Genomic DNA, 15,744 nt, shown 5'->3' with positions numbered 1-15,744 from the left:
GCGCTCTGTACGATCTAACTCTTTCTCCTTTTCTTATCTGTGTAGGCAAAGAGATGTGAGCCGAGACTTAACACGAACAACATTATAATTTTACATGTATATATTATATATTCATGCTTTGAAAGTAAGAAAGTAAGTAAAATAGTCAATTATCGGTGCACGCAAACACCTTTATGTGGCGAAAAGGACGTACATGCCTTCAGAATAGTTGACGAGTTTGGTGAACTGACAACTGAATATGATCACATGTATAGTGGAAAAGTCCTTTCTGTAAAGGTATGTAAGAATACATGGCTGGCAGCTATGTCTTTGAGCAGACATGCATGAGTGGGGCCATTTACAAGGAAATAAAAGTGTATGATTACATCAGATGTGAATGAGTCAAGTGCACCTTATGGTCGAAAAAGAAAAAAAGTGGGAATCGCATAGCAAAAATGTCTACTGCACCCGGTGTTCCCAGGCGGTCACCCATCCAAGTACTCTCCGGGCCCGACGTTGCTTATCTTCGGTGATCGGACGAGAACCGGTGTTTTCAACGTGGTATGGCCGTAGACAATGCTTATCGGCAAACTTTAGCTACATATAGACACCGCACATTGGTAAACAGACATTGCCATGAAAACAGCATGCTCGCGTTTTCAGCGGGTTCAGTAGACATGTTGTGTTTGTTGATTTATGATGTATATTTACAGGGATTAAAATCTAGCCGTTGTAAAAACATGTGATCACTGATTAACACGAGGCCCGGCACACTCGCTCACTCGATCCGGCCTTTCGTCTGAAACATTCACTTTTCGTTGATGCATTGTAGCCTATATTGTTCTGGTAATATTAACATCCAAACGACGAAGACCCCTACTAATATCGTGCTATTAAGACAGGCAAAAAGACTTAATCTGTGACGACCGATCGAGTGATCTAAACACCTATGTATATATGTTACTGTTCGGGGCTTCGCGCCCTAGCTGCTTGTGTCCCGAGATCCTCGTCTTACTAGACTGTTTTCCTGAAAGTAAAATCCCCGTTACTTACTTGTTATGACAAAGTTAGTTTCAACTCTAACTGAAGTGACCAAAATTATGTCTCCAGAAATATAGTGTCAAATGTTTTCTGTTGCAAAATGGCGAAGTCGTCAGAAAAACGTGCTTCATTGTCGTTGTTTGAAAGCTTGTTCTAGCTTATCATAGGCAATACTGATGAGTGTTGTGTTTTACTTTCATAGTTAGATATATTGAGTATTGACAGGCAACGTTTAAAATGCAAAAACTTGAGTCTCAAGGCTAAAAATGTGCTTTTGAAAGTAGCGATGTCTACATTTTAGACTGGGTCGCTTCATTGGAAACAGCACGTGTGGCTTTGAACTTCACCCGTGAGCGTTGCTATTGTAACCGAAATGTAGCCAAATGTTTTTACTACCTAACTGTATTGTTGAAATTGAAACTTTCCTTGATTAATAAGTGATTATTCGGATACAAATACACGAAAAAGCACACGCGCTTGTAAGCGTGCAGCTATCAGCCACAACAAGCAGGGTGTCTCCTCCGACGTCCGCGCCTCCGGAGAAATTATCACTATAGCCACTAAGTGTATCCCCAAAACAAACCCCAACCCCCAACGAAATAAAGTTCCCTGGTGGACCCCAGAAATCAAAGAGGCTAGAAGACAAAGAAAACGAGCATTTAGACGCCCAAAAACCCATCCACATGAACTCCCACACGCAAAACAACTACGAAACAGTACACACATGTTAATAAAAAACACGAGAAAAGAACACTGGGAAAAATTCTGCAGTACCTTAAACACAACAAAAAACAATTCAAAGGCCATGTGGAGCAAACTAAAGGCAATAAACGGTACCAAAAAATCATCACACATCCACAAAATAGACAACCTTACTGATAACAAATTAAAAGCGCAAACATTAGCTCAACACTACCAACATATAAGTAGTAACACAAACCACCCCACTTCACTCCAACAGAAACTACTCACTACACCTGATTACATCACACAACCACCCCAAGCCCATATACCCTACAACGCACCCTTAACAATACACGAGCTGACACACGCTCTCCAAAGCAAAACCACGTCGTCTGCTCCAGGAGCAGATGACATAACTTATATTTTACTAAAAAAACTCAGCATGCACGGAAAACTTCTTCTACTGAAACTCCTCAATGCAGTCTGGGATACCGCTCAAATACCTACGACATGGAAACAAGCACTGGTAATCCCAATCAAAAAACCAAACAAACCCCCACAGAACCCAGAATCATATAGACCCATATCACTCACATCAAATATGTGCAAAATCATGGAAACAATAATAAAGAAAAGACTTCAACACCACATAGACTCAAACAATCTCTTACATGCAGACCAGAGCGGGTTCACGCCAAACAGAACCACCCTAGATCACATCATTCGAATTGAACACGACATCAGAGTAGCCCAGGCTAACAAACACTATCTCCTAGCTGTATTCATCGATTTCTCAAAAGCCTTTGACATGATCTGGAATGACGGCCTAATCACTAAATTGTCAAACAAAAATATTAAAGGACGTATGCTAAACTTCATACACAACTTTCTCAAAAATCGTACCATAACTGTAAAAGTAAACAACACACTTTCTGACCCACATCCCATCCAAAACGGTACACCTCAAGGCAGTGTCCTTTCTCCAACACTTTTCAATCTTATGATCGATGACATATTCACAGACATCCGCTCAACAATCAAACCAGCTAAATTTGCAGACGACGCATCACTTTGGACTTCACACAAAACACTAGGTACAGCGCAGGAACATATCCAACAAGCACTCAATGATATTGACACATGGGCAAATACATGGGGTTTTAAAATCAATACTGACAAAACAGTAGCCATACTCTTCAAAACACCTAACATGCAAAACTACTCCCCACCTTTAACTCTAAATAACTCCCAAATCAACTACAGCACACAAACAAAATTTCTAGGCCTAATACTCGACCAACACCTAACATACACACCCCATATCAAACACCTCATCACAAAATGCAACCATGATCTTAACTTAATGCGCAGCATACGGGGAACAAGCTGGGGAGCAGACCAGCACACGCTACTTACTGTCTACAAAACACTCATCCGACCCAAGTTAGAATACGCCGCACCCGCATACGACGCACTCACACAAACAGACTCCAAGAAATTAGACTCAATACAATACAAAGCACTATCAATCTCACTAGGTACAATATCAGGCACAGCACTCACATCTCTCTTAAAGCTCACTGGGGAAATAGCTCTCCCCCTTAAACGCAAACAAATCACACTAAACTACTGGGCTACAGCATGCACAAACCCATTGTTAAGCAGCCTCATAACAACAACAGAAAATCTACCACTAAGACAGAAAGTCAAACTAATCAAAAAAAGACGAAGACTCCCATTCACCATTCGGCTAAACCACCTTCTCAAAACATACAAACTTAAAAACATAAAACTCACCCCTGTCATTCATGACTACTCATATCACCTGCCACCTCCTCATACTGACACTGGTCTAACAAACATCACAAAAATAACATCAAACAAGCACCAACAAAAAATAATGGCAATGGATTACATACAACAACACTGGCCAGACTGGACATACATCTACACAGACGGGTCACACAACCGGACGGACCACACAACAGCCTTCGCAATACACACAACCAAACCAAACACAACCACCACATCAGCACGCATCCCAAACCACCTATCCATACATACCGCCGAAAAAACAGCAATCTATATGGCCTTCAAAATGGCAGAGACAATAACACAAAACAAACTTCTAATCCTCACAGATTCACTTAGCTCAATACAATCAATTAAAAACAGAAATTACACAAACAGGCCACATCTACTACACCGAATACTACACTTAACGAAAACATTAACAGAACAGAATAAACAAATTAATATTGCATGGGTACCCTCACATATTGGGATCACGGGAAACGAAAAGGCAGATCAAGCGGCCAAACAAGCAGCAAAAAATAAACATATTAATTACCCACTGACATACAGCAAACAGGAATATAAATCCATCATAAATAAACTAATAACCCAAGAAAACTTCAAACAACTGCACACCTCCCCCGCCACATGGACATACAAAACAATAAATAAACAAATCAATAAAGTAAATCTTTCTAGCAACTCACGTAATATACAATCCGCACTAAACAGGCTATATGTAGGCATCACAAAATTAAACTTTCGCCATTCCACTGGGCTCTGCCCCACATGTCAAGTTCCCCAAACAATACAGCACTTATTCTACACGTGCACACTCTACTTACCACACAGAATACAGTACATCAACACACTAGATGCAAAATACACAAAAACTATCCACACACTCCTATCCCCCCACAATCCCCCACAAATACAAAAAACAATCATAAATTATATCACAAAAACAGATATCATAAAACTAATCTAACACCACCCACAAAAGCGACACAATCATCCATCCAACTTCCTAACGGATATAAACCAAACGCACCTCCCCCAAGACATTTAAAAAACCCACACAAAAACAACAACAACAACAACAACAAAAACCACACAAAAAACACCCTAAAATCCCAAATCGTTATTTACTCACTGCCCACTATCCTTCCTAACAAAACCCACGTGACACAAAAACAACTTAAGAAAACTATCAAATAATTTCTAATTCTTACACAAACCACACAAAACATAACCAACTATAAATACTCCAAATAAATCGCTACGCCAAGTCCCAACACACCAACCACCCAGCCCTCCACCCGATTCCCCTGCCCCATAAAACCTTACATTTTTTTGGGTGGCTACCTTAGCATATCTCAAATATTCACGTCATTATCAGGACTTTATTTTTCAAATTCTCCCTATCTACTAGAACGGGGCCATCCCGACCCCGAAATTAGCTATGCTAGAAGGGGTCGTTAAAACTAAGAAACTGACTGACTGACTGGGGAAGTGTCATTCGCTCTCTGTGCTTCTCTCGTAGCTAACGTGAATTTTTACCACTCAAACTTACCACTATGGCTGATGCTGCTGCTGCCCCCGCTGTTGTCAAGACTCCCAAGAAGAAGGCTGCTGCCAAGCCTAAGAAGGCTGCCGCACATCCTACCTATTTGGAGATGATCAAGAAAGCTATTTCATCCCTGAAGGAGAGGAGTGGTTCCTCCCGACAGGCTGTTCTGAAATACATCTTGGCCAACTACAAGGTCGGTGACAACCAGGTGGCCATCAATGCTCGCATTAAGACTGCTTTGAAAAATGGAGTCAAGAACGGCGCACTGAAGCAATCAAAGGGAACTGGAGCTGCTGGATCATTCCGTCTTGGCGAGGCAAAGAAAGACGAAAAACCCAAGAAGGCTAAGGCAGCTGCCAAACCAAAGAAGGCTGCCAAATCCCCCAAGAAAGTCAAGAAGCCAGCTGCTGCCAAGAAACCCAAAACAGCCGCTAAGAAGGCCGCTAAGTCACCAAAGAAGGTGAAGGCTGCAGCCAAGCCCAAGAAGGCGAAGACACCCAAGAAGGCAGCAGCCAAACCCAAGAAGGTCAAGACCCCCAAGAAGAAGGCAGTCAAGCCAAAGAAGGCTTAAGCTCTCATTGTCACGCCTTCGCTCCACATTTCTGTGGTCCAAAGGCCCTTTTCAGGGCCATCCAAAAACCCCAAAAGAAAACTTGAAAACACTGATAACAAAACAATAAATATGTATATTAGCAGTAATAAAGTGCAGGTTCTCGTGATAACAGAGATAACGTGGCAGCAACACCCACCACGCACATAACACACATAGGTGATGATGAGAAGGGTACGTCAGGGATTTTATTGTGTGTGTGTGTGGGGGGGGGATGTGTCTTCACACTAATGACTGTTGTTATGCTTGTTTATTAACCCCCCAAATTGGTGTATGTTGGAAAGTGAGGCGATTAGTGTCGTTGATATATATAATATACTGAGTGCAGACTTCCTATGTGTGTAGCTGCACATGCACGTTGTGTTCAAAGGTGTAAAACGGCGATAAAGGCCAGACATCCAAGGGGTGTTTTACCGACACACGCCTCGCCTGTGCACGACTTTTCAAATAGAGCGCCAAGAGTTGTGCGCCCTTGGTCGTGTGCGTTTCGCCTAGCCCTCTACCTGCAACATGTCACATCTACCTGTTGTATGGCGAGAGAAATGTATGGAAATACTTTCTAATAAGTCTAAAGTACGTTTGCCAGCGATCAGCTAGAACGGGGAACATAAAATAGCTGGTTTATCACACAGTCGCGTCGTTTCTTTTCATATTTGTAAAGCGTGTCAACAGTGATCAGCTTGCTCACAGCTTTCAAAATACATTTTCCAGCAGCAAGCCAGTGAACTCCTATTGACAGGCGCTCTGTACGATCTAACTCTTTCTCCTTTTCTTATCTGTGTAGGCAAAGAGATGTGAGCCGAGACTTAACACGAACAACATTATAATTTTACATGTATATATTATATATTCATGCTTTGAAAGTAAGAAAGTAAGTAAAATAGTCAATTATCGGTGCACGCAAACACCTTTATGTGGCGAAAAGGACGTACATGCCTTCAGAATAGTTGACGAGTTGGGTGAACTGACAACTGAATATGATCACATGTATAGTGGAAAAGTCCTTTCTGTAAAGGTATGTAAGAATACATGGCTGGCAGCTATGTCTTTGAGCAGACATGCATGAGTGGGGCCATTTACAAGGAAATAAAAGTGTATGATTACATCAGATGTGAATGAGGCAAGTGCACCTTATGGTCGAAAAAGAAAAAAAGTGGGAATCGCATAGCAAAAATGTCTACTGCACCCGGTGTTCCCAGGCGGTCACCCATCCAAGTAGTCTCCAGGCCCGACGTTGCTTAACTTCGGTGATCGGACGAGAACCGGTGTTTTCAACGTGGTATGGCCGTAGACAATGCTTATCGGCAAACTTTAGCTACATATAGACACCGCACATTGGTAAACAGACATTGCCATGAAAACAGCATGCTCGCGTTTTCAGCGGGTTCAGTAGACATGTTGTGTTTGTTGATTTATGATGTATATTTACAGGGATTAAAATCTAGCCGTTGTAAAAACATGTGATCACTGATTAACACGAGGCCCGGCACACTCGCTCACTCGATCCGGCCTTTCGTCTGAAACATTCACTTTTCGTTGATGCATTGTAGCCTATATTGTTCTGGTAATATTAACATCCAAACGACGAAGACCCCTACTAATATCGTGCTATTAAGACAGGCAAAAAGACTTAATCTGTGACGACCGATCGAGTGATCTAAACACCTATGTATATATGTTACTGTTCGGGGCTTCGCGCCCTAGCTGCTTGTGTCCCGAGATCCTCGTCTTACTAGACTGTTTTCCTGAAAGTAAAATCCCCGTTACTTACTTGTTATGACAAAGTTAGTTTCAACTCTAACTGAAGTGACCAAAATTATGTCTCCAGAAATATAGTGTCAAATGTTTTCTGTTGCAAAATGGCGAAGTCGTCAGAAAAACGTGCTTCATTGTCGTTGTTTGAACGCTTGTTCTAGCTTATCATAGGCAATACTGATGAGTGTTGTGTTTTACTTTCATAGTTAGATATATTGAGAATTGACAGGCAACGTTTAAAATGCAAAAACTTGAGTCTCAAGGCTAAAAATGTGCTTTTGAAAGTAGCGATGTCTACATTTTAGACTGGGTCGCTTCATTGGAAACAGCACGTGTGGCTTTGAACTTCACCCGTGAGCGTTGCTATTGTAACCGAAATGTAGCCAAATGTTTTTACTACCTAACTGTATTGTTGAAATTGAAACTTTCCTTGATTAATAAGTGATTATTCGGATACAAATACACGAAAAAGCACACGCGCTTGTAAGCGTGCAGCTATCAGCCACAACAAGCAGGGTGTCTCCTCCGACGTCCGCGCCTCCGGAGTATCAGCCGGGCTGTCTGTGGGGAAGTGTCATTCGCTCTCTGTGCTTCTCTCGTAGCTGACGTGAATTTTTACCACTCAAACTTACCACTATGGCTGATGCTGCTGCTGCCCCCGCTGTTGTCAAGACTCCCAAGAAGAAGGCTGCTGCCAAGCCTAAGAAGGCTGCCGCACATCCTACCTATTTGGAGATGATCAAGAAAGCTATTTCATCCCTGAAGGAGAGGAGTGGTTCCTCCCGACAGGCTGTTCTGAAATACATCTTGGCCAACTACAAGGTCGGTGACAACCAGGTGGCCATCAATGCTTGCATTAAGACTGCTTTGAAAAATGGAGTCAAGAACGGCGCACTGAAGCAATCAAAGGGAACTGGAGCTGCTGGATCATTCCGTCTTGGCGAGGCAAAGAAAGACGAAAAACCCAATAAGGCTAAGGCAGCTGCCAAACCAAAGAAGGCTGCCAAATCCCCCAAGAAAGTCAAGAAGCCAGCTGCTGCCAAGAAACCCAAAACAGCCGCTAAGAAGGCCGCTAAGTCACCAAAGAAGGTGAAGGCTGCAGCCAAGCCCAAGAAGGCGAAGACACCAAAGAAGGCAGCAGCCAAACCCAAGAAGGTCAAGACCCCCAAGAAGAAGGCAGTCAAGCCAAAGAAGGCTTAAGCTCTCATTGTCATGCCTTCGCTCCACATTTCTGTGGTCCAAAGGCCCTTTTCAGGGCCATCCAAATACCTCCAAAGAAAACTTGAAAACACTGATAACAAAACAATAAATATGTATATTAGCAGTAATAAAGTGCAGGTTCTCGTGATAACAGAGATAACGTGGCAGCAACACCCACCACGCACATAACACACATAGGTGATGATGATAAGTTACTTACTTACTTATATTAGGGGATTTTACGTGCGCTTTCCGACTGGAGCGTATTTCGCACACGGGCCCGGCCGGGCCATTTAGTGATATAAAAGGGGAAGCGAGAAGAGTGCAACCAAGGAGGGGGGTTTAGTGGTTGCTTATATAAAGTTTTGAAATTTTGAGATTTGGAAGACATGCCTTGGGGGAGTGGTTGGGACTAAGGGAGTGTGTGGGGGTGAGTTGTTGTTTTTAGATGTTTAGTGTTGGTGGTTTAGTGAAGTTTTAAATACGGTTAATTAGGTCTGTTTTGGTTAGGTAAATGCCTAGGGCTTTGAAGTTTTCTATTTTATTTTGGGGGTTAAGGATTGCTTCTAAGGTAAGAGCTTTATTTGGATTTAGGTTGGTTTGTAATGTTGTACGTTCGGTGAGGTAGTGGGTGCAATGTAGTAGTACGTGGTCTATTGTTTCTGGGTGAGTGCAGTGTGGGCACTTCCCGTTTGCGTGTTTTTTTTAGTTTTAGAAGGTGGTTATTTAGTTTGGTGTGTCCTGTTTGGAGTTTGGTGATTATTCTATCGATTTTTTTGGAGGGATGGAGGATTTTTGGTTTGGTAAGGGGTTTTTGAGGATTTTTAAGATTTGGGTTTTTGTGTTTTGATAGAGGTTATGCCATTTTTGGGTGATTTTACGTTTGTTTATACTTTTGATCTCTGCTTTAGATATTGGTAGCTTAAGGCTTATGTCTGGTATATTTAGGGATTGTTTTGCGGCTCTGTCTGCGTTTTCATTCCCGTATATTCCTACGTGAGCTGGTATCCAGATAAGTTGTATGTTTTTGCCTGCCTCTGTTAGTTTGTTTACGCTTTTGAGAATTTGGTTTATTAATTTGGGGCGGTTTTTGGTGTTTTTGTTTTGGAGGGCCTGAAGTCCACTTAGTGAGTCTGAGAGTATTAAGATTTTTTTTTGGTTTTTAGTGTGATGGCTGTGGAGCGCCGTGGCGATACCCATGAGTTCTGCGGTGAAGATGGATTGGTTGTTTGGGAGTCGGAAGGATTGAGTAATTTTAACTGGTTGGGCTATGTGGACTCCGAAACCTGTGTGATTTGTGATCGGATCAGCGGATCCGTCTGTGTATATGTGACACCAATTTGGCCATTTTTGATGAATGTAAGCTAGTGAGGTGGTTTTAGCTAGGTTTGGGTCAGTTTGTTTGTTTATTGTGTTGGCTAGGGATGTGTCTATTTTGGGGATTTTAAGTTTTGGGGTGAATACGTTTGATTTCTTGCAGTTTTGTTGTTGGTTTCCTATTTGGTGTTCGTTATGGTAGTTTATTATTCGTTGGGATATTGGAGTGAGTAGAGGGTGTTTCCTAGTTAGTGCCTGGTTTTGGGGACGTATGTTTTGGTTTAGCATGTTTTGGAGAAGGGGGTTTGAGTGAGATGCTGCCCAGAAGTTTAGTGTTAAGTGTTGTCTACGTAACTTTAGTGGCATTTCTCCTGTAAGGGCCTGCAGTGATGTGAGGGAGGTGCCATGTTGAGTACGTGTTACTAGTTTGAGGGCTTGATATTGTATTGAATCTAGTTTTTTGGTTAGGGTTTCGTTTAGGGTATCGTATATGGCACAGCCGTAGTCTAGTTTAGATCTGATTAGGGATGTGTAGAGGCTGAGGAGGGTATCTTTAGAGGCTCCCAAGTTGGAGCCGGTTAGGCATCTTAGTGTGTTTAGATCTTTGCTACATCTGGTGGTTAGGTTTTGGACGTGAGCATCCCAGGAGAGATGCTCGTCGAAAATTAGACCTAGGAATTTAGTTTGCTTTTGGAATTTGATTGGTTTATTGTTTAGTTTGAGGAAAGGGGAGGCCCGTTTCATACTTTTGTGTTTGAATACTATTCCTGTCGTTTTTTCGGAGTTTAGGGAGAAGCCCCATTTGTCTGCCCATTTTTGTATTTTGTTTAGGGATTTTTGTAGTAAGTCCTGAGATGTTAAGATACTTTTGGAGCGGATCCAGAGGGCTCCGTCATCCGCAAATTTTGAGGTGTTTATTTTGGGGGATAAGCCATCAAATAGGTCGTTTATCATTATATTAAAAAGTGTGGGGCTAAGAATGCTGCCTTGTGGGGTGCCGTTTTCTAGGGGACACTGCTCCGACAAGGCCTGGTCTATACCCACTGTAATTTTGCGGTTTTGGAGGAAGCTTTGGATGTAGTTAACGATTTGACCTTTAAGTCCTATTTTTTAAGTTTTTGGATTAATCCGTTATGCCATACCATATCAAAGGCTTTAGAGAAATCCAGAAAGATGCCTGTTGTGTATTGTTTGTTTAGTTGACCTGTTTTAATATCCTTTTCGAGACGAGCGAGGTTATCTAGGGTGGAGCGGCCAGGAGTGAAACCGCTTTGATCTGAGTTTATTATGTTATTTTGAGATAGATAGTGTTGAAGTCTATTTTTGGCCATGGATTCCATTACTTTGCAAAGGTTTGAAGTAAGAGAAATTGGTCTATAAGAGTTAGCTTGGTTGGTTGGTTTACCGGGTTTGGGAATAGGTATGATTAGCGCCTCCTTCCAGGGGGTTGGTACATGGCCTTTTATGTAGATTAGATTATATAGTTTGAGTAGTGTCTGGAGTAGTTTAGGGGGGAGTTTTTTTAATATTTGGTAGGAGGTTAGGTCTAGTCCTGGGGCTGTTCCCTTTTTCCTATTTTGGAGTACATAATTGAGTTCTTCTATTGTGTACGGCTGATTTATTTCTAGGGCGTCGTTATTTGGGTCTTGGCTAGGTTTGGTTTCTGTTTTAAGTTTTAGTTGGAATTTGTCACTGAAATTGTTATTACTGCTTGTGGCCGAAAAGTGGTTTGCTAGGTTGTCTGCTTTTTCGCTAGGAGTTGTTGAGTTATTTATGTTAGGTGTCTTTTTGTGACGTTTTAGGCCTCTAACGGCGTGGATTTTACGCCAGACCGTTCTGGCGTCTGTGCGGTTGTTTAATCCCTCACAGAATTTTTTCCAGTCTCTAGTTTTTGCTATTTTAACTAGTTTTTGTACCTGGTGGTTTAGTTGGTGAGCTACTGGTATGTGGTTATGGTCGCGTTTGGCTTTGTTGAAGGCTGTTTTACGTTTTTGTCTAGTTAGTTCTATTTCCTCGTTCCACCAGGGTACAGAGGGCCTACCCGATTTATTGGGTTTTTTAAAGGGGATTGCGCTTTTGGCTGCGTTTATTATGAAGTCCGTTAGGTTTTGGCAATATATTTCTGGGTCACTATTTTCTAGTTCTACTAGGTTAGCTTGGTTGCATATGTCTTGGAATTTATCCCAGTTAGCCTGGTTGTAGTTAAATTTGGGTTCTGAACTTTCGGATTGATTTGGGACGTTAGTGTTTCCTATGGTTATGTTTATGGGGAAGTGATCACTTCCTAGGGGGGCGTCGTGAACTTCCCATTGGGTACTTTGAGCTAAGTCTGCTGTACATATGGTTAGGTCGATAGCCGACATGTCTTTATTGTTTTTATCGTATCTGGTAGGTTGGTTGTTATTTAATAGTACTAAATTGTTTGTTTCTATCCATTCTGATATTAGTTTGCCGTGATTATCTAGTTTATCTCCCGTGCCCCAGGAAGGGTGGTGGGCGTTGAAGTCTCCTAGAAAGATGGTAGATTTGTTGCCTATCTTTTTGAGTATGTTTAGATCCTCCGGTTGGATTTTCTGTTGTTGCCAGTGGTAAATGTTTATGATGTTTATTCCGAGCTCTTTTTGACCAATGAACATATAGCACGGAGCTTAATATTATGCAAATGACGTTTGTCTATTTTCGGGAGACCAATCAAATGCCGTAAAAACTATGTCATCGGTAATTTATTCCATTGACCCAAGGTCGTTTCTTATTTTAAGATGACATGCCATCCTCGAATACCAGACGACACCCGTAGGCCGGTTGACTGACGAAGCCGTAGTCACGTCAAAATAGTATATAATTTTATTAACCTACCTGTCCTATGATTCATTTATTTAATCTATCACATTTCACAATGTCTGAAATACGTATTCCATTTCAATTTATCATTTCTTATCGATGAATTAAAAAACTATTCACTATTCCCGCAATGTTTTTGAAAATAAAATCTCGAAAACACTTTTCGACAACGGGTCCACAGCGAACATGTCAAAGAGCAATGTAAAGACTTTTCAAGCTATATATTATACAAAGTAATAGATAAAATTTTAAAAATATATCTTAAAGTTGTCAGACTTACATTTAAGTTATTATTTCCATCTTTTCGTGCGATCGCGTGTAATGTAAGTCAAATGACATCTCGGCTTTCGTCGTCCCAATTTCCTCGGTTCGGAGACGATGTTTAATGCAAAAATATAAGCATGAAAAATCTTTGTCACAGCTCGTAACCTGGCACGATACATCTATGAAGTTCCATATTTTTAATATAGATCGCAATTTCCTGCTTAAAACTTTTAGAATAACACGATTTAACAAAAGTCTTTCGTCAAATTCTGAAATTTATCAGATCATAGATGTAATTTGATTGGCCGACTTAGGTCACGTGCTCAGATTTGACCAGTCACGAACCTTGTAGCAGATTTTGGCAAAGACAGAGTCATTAGAAACCAATTTTATCAAAGCTTTCTAGCGATGTGTCACATGGCAGTCTTCGACGACCGTGTTATATGAAAACGGAGGTATCTCTTCATGTTACTGAACGAACAGCCGCTGTTATCGGGAAATGGGTGATGGCAGATACCAGATCTATTTACAATTATTTTTAAAATATTTTTTTCCAATTGTGTTTTTTATGAAATCTTATAGATTCTGTTTGCGAAAATCGTAAATTTTGCGCTTCCTTGGTCCTTAATCTGGACGTTATGAATGTGTTAGCTTACATTTTCTTTCTTTATTTACAACGAACATAATTAAGTTGTAAATGCATTATCTAAATAATGTGATAAACATAACATATTTTATAAACAACAGGATTGGAACTTGAAATGGTGTATAATATGTGCTAGCAAAGATGTTTTACAAACATGCAGATATTTTCTTTGATAAATGTTTTATGAGTGTAATTTAATTACTTTGTTATCTGAATGTCATAACATGCATAATCAGCCATTATTTATATGCAGCATAAATCACGATCATGCAATCTTGTGATATATATTTTGAAGTTTTCAGTTGAGAAAAAATAATTGCTTGTTGATTTTTGATTTTGCTTGTAACTTTTAAAACCACAAGCAAAAATTTGCTTGTGCCTAAAAAAATTAAATTCTAACCCTGAGATGGTAGATTTGTTGCCTATCTTTTTGAGTATGTTTAGATCCTCCGGTTGGATTTTCTGTTGTTGCCAGTGGTAAATGTTTATGATGTTTATTTTTTGGTTTTTAAGGGTGATTTGGATACCATTGGCTTCTAGGTTTGGGGTGTTTATTTTGATTTCCTCGTAACTTATGTCTTCTCTAATCAGTATTAGTAGGCCACCTGATGCTCTAATTGTTTTGTTTTTGGGTCTATCATGTCTGACTATGTTGTAGTTTGGTAGGTAGAATTTGGATTTATTGGAGAATTTAGTTTCCTGGATGCACGCTACATGTGGTTCTTGTTTTAGTTTAAATCTAGCTTTTAATTCGTGGCTGTGGGAGTTAAGCCCGTCCGCATTCCACTGAAAGATATTTAGGCCTGTCATTATTTGGGCTTTTAGTGTTTGGAGATTATGGATTTATTGTTTGTTTGGATTGTCTATAGTCCTGCGGTTGCTGTTGAGTAGTTTGTAAGAAATTCCTTGTAACTTTGAGTGGTCAGTTTTAGGTTTAGGGCTACTTTGTGAAGATTTTTGGAGCTAGCCTCTGGGTTTATTTGTTTGAGCATGTAGGCCAGTAAGATTGTGATGTTGTTTAGTTTGGAAGTTATGGGGGTTTGGGGTTGAGATTGGATTTTGCGTTTGCGGTTTTTAAATTTTTTTTGGTGCTGATCGGGTAATTTCAATTTCGTTTGCATTATCTTCAGTATCGTATTCGTCCTCGTCTATATTGCTTTGGTTTATCTCCTCACTCTCCATGGGGGTTGTTTGTGTGTTTGGTAGTGCTTGCGTGTGCGTGCTGGGTATGTCCATGGGTTGAGTGCTGTTTGTGTCTTCGGGTAGTGCTTGCTCGTGTGTGGTTGTTGTTGCCCTGGTGGCTGCGGGTTGTATGGTGTTGGGTAGATTGAGGCGTGTGAGGTGCGGTTTGTTTTGCTTGCGGGTGTGGATGCAGCGAGTGGCTGTGGTGTGGCGAAAGTTTGGGGGTTGCGTGGGTGGTGGTTGAGTGTGGTTGTTGCTTGGGGGATTACCTTGGGGATGCCATCCCATGGGGATTGTAGGTGTCGGTCGTTGTTTGGTTGCGGTGTGGGTAAGAGTGGATTGTTTGTATGCTGTGTTTGTTTTCTTGTTTGGAGTTTGGCCGAGTCAATGTCGATGTGTTTGTTGGCCTGTTGGGTGAGGGTGTGTCTGTGGGGGCATTTGTTGGAGAGAGAGGAGTGATTAGTTGCTTTACAATGTATGCACCAGGGAGCGCAGGCTCCTGGGCATTGGGTTTGAGCACAAGTCCTACATTTGGTTTTTTTAAATGTACAGGTGTTAGCAGTATGATTGTATTGTAAACAGTTTGAGCATTGTTTTACTTGCTTAATGTAGGGTTTAACCTCTAGTTTAGTAGAAGCGCCGAAAGAGATGAAGTTTGGGGCTTGAGGGTATTTTTCTGATTTCTGAAAGATTATGATAACAATTGGTGTGTTTGTAGTTTTGCCGTTTCTGTTTGAAGTTATTCTCCTGGTGCTGGTTATTTTGGGTTGAAGAAGGGTATGGTTATTTAGGTTGGCTTCATCTGTGTAAAGTGCTAAGTCTTCATCTGATTCCCTAGGATTTACTCTGATTACGCCTCTA

General features: G+C 41.1%; 2 protein-coding genes and 2 non-coding genes across 4 annotated transcripts; 2 read left to right on the top strand and 2 right to left on the bottom strand.

Moving 5' to 3' along the window:
- Positions 1-435: 435 nt before the first annotated feature.
- Positions 436-554, bottom strand: LOC124137203. The gene has a single exon (XR_006861490.2). It is a non-coding gene; the product is annotated as a 5S ribosomal RNA (ribosomal RNA).
- Positions 555-5,052: 4,498 nt separating this feature from the next.
- LOC125373339 (histone 24-like) lies at positions 5,053-5,639 on the top strand. Its single transcript, XM_048384353.1, has one exon. It carries the CDS (start codon positions 5,076-5,078, stop codon positions 5,637-5,639), a length of 564 nt encoding a protein of 187 aa, XP_048240310.1. The 5' UTR covers positions 5,053-5,075.
- A 1,213-nt stretch (positions 5,640-6,852) lies between these two features.
- LOC125373589 lies at positions 6,853-6,971 on the bottom strand. Its single transcript, XR_007218432.1, has one exon. It is a non-coding gene; the product is annotated as a 5S ribosomal RNA (ribosomal RNA).
- A 1,052-nt stretch (positions 6,972-8,023) lies between these two features.
- LOC124137096 (histone H1-delta-like) lies at positions 8,024-8,633 on the top strand. The gene has a single exon (XM_048384352.1). It carries the CDS (start codon positions 8,070-8,072, stop codon positions 8,631-8,633), a length of 564 nt encoding a protein of 187 aa, XP_048240309.1. The 5' UTR covers positions 8,024-8,069.
- The last annotated feature ends 7,111 nt before the right edge of the window (positions 8,634-15,744 follow it).

This window comes from Haliotis rufescens, unplaced genomic scaffold, assembly GCF_023055435.1.
Source record: "Haliotis rufescens isolate VD_foot unplaced genomic scaffold, xgHalRufe1.0.p SCAF_5, whole genome shotgun sequence".
Taxonomy (NCBI): domain Eukaryota; kingdom Metazoa; phylum Mollusca; class Gastropoda; order Lepetellida; family Haliotidae; genus Haliotis; species Haliotis rufescens.
Note: the sequence above shows the minus strand (reverse complement) of the source record. Positions and strands in the feature narration are given on the sequence as shown.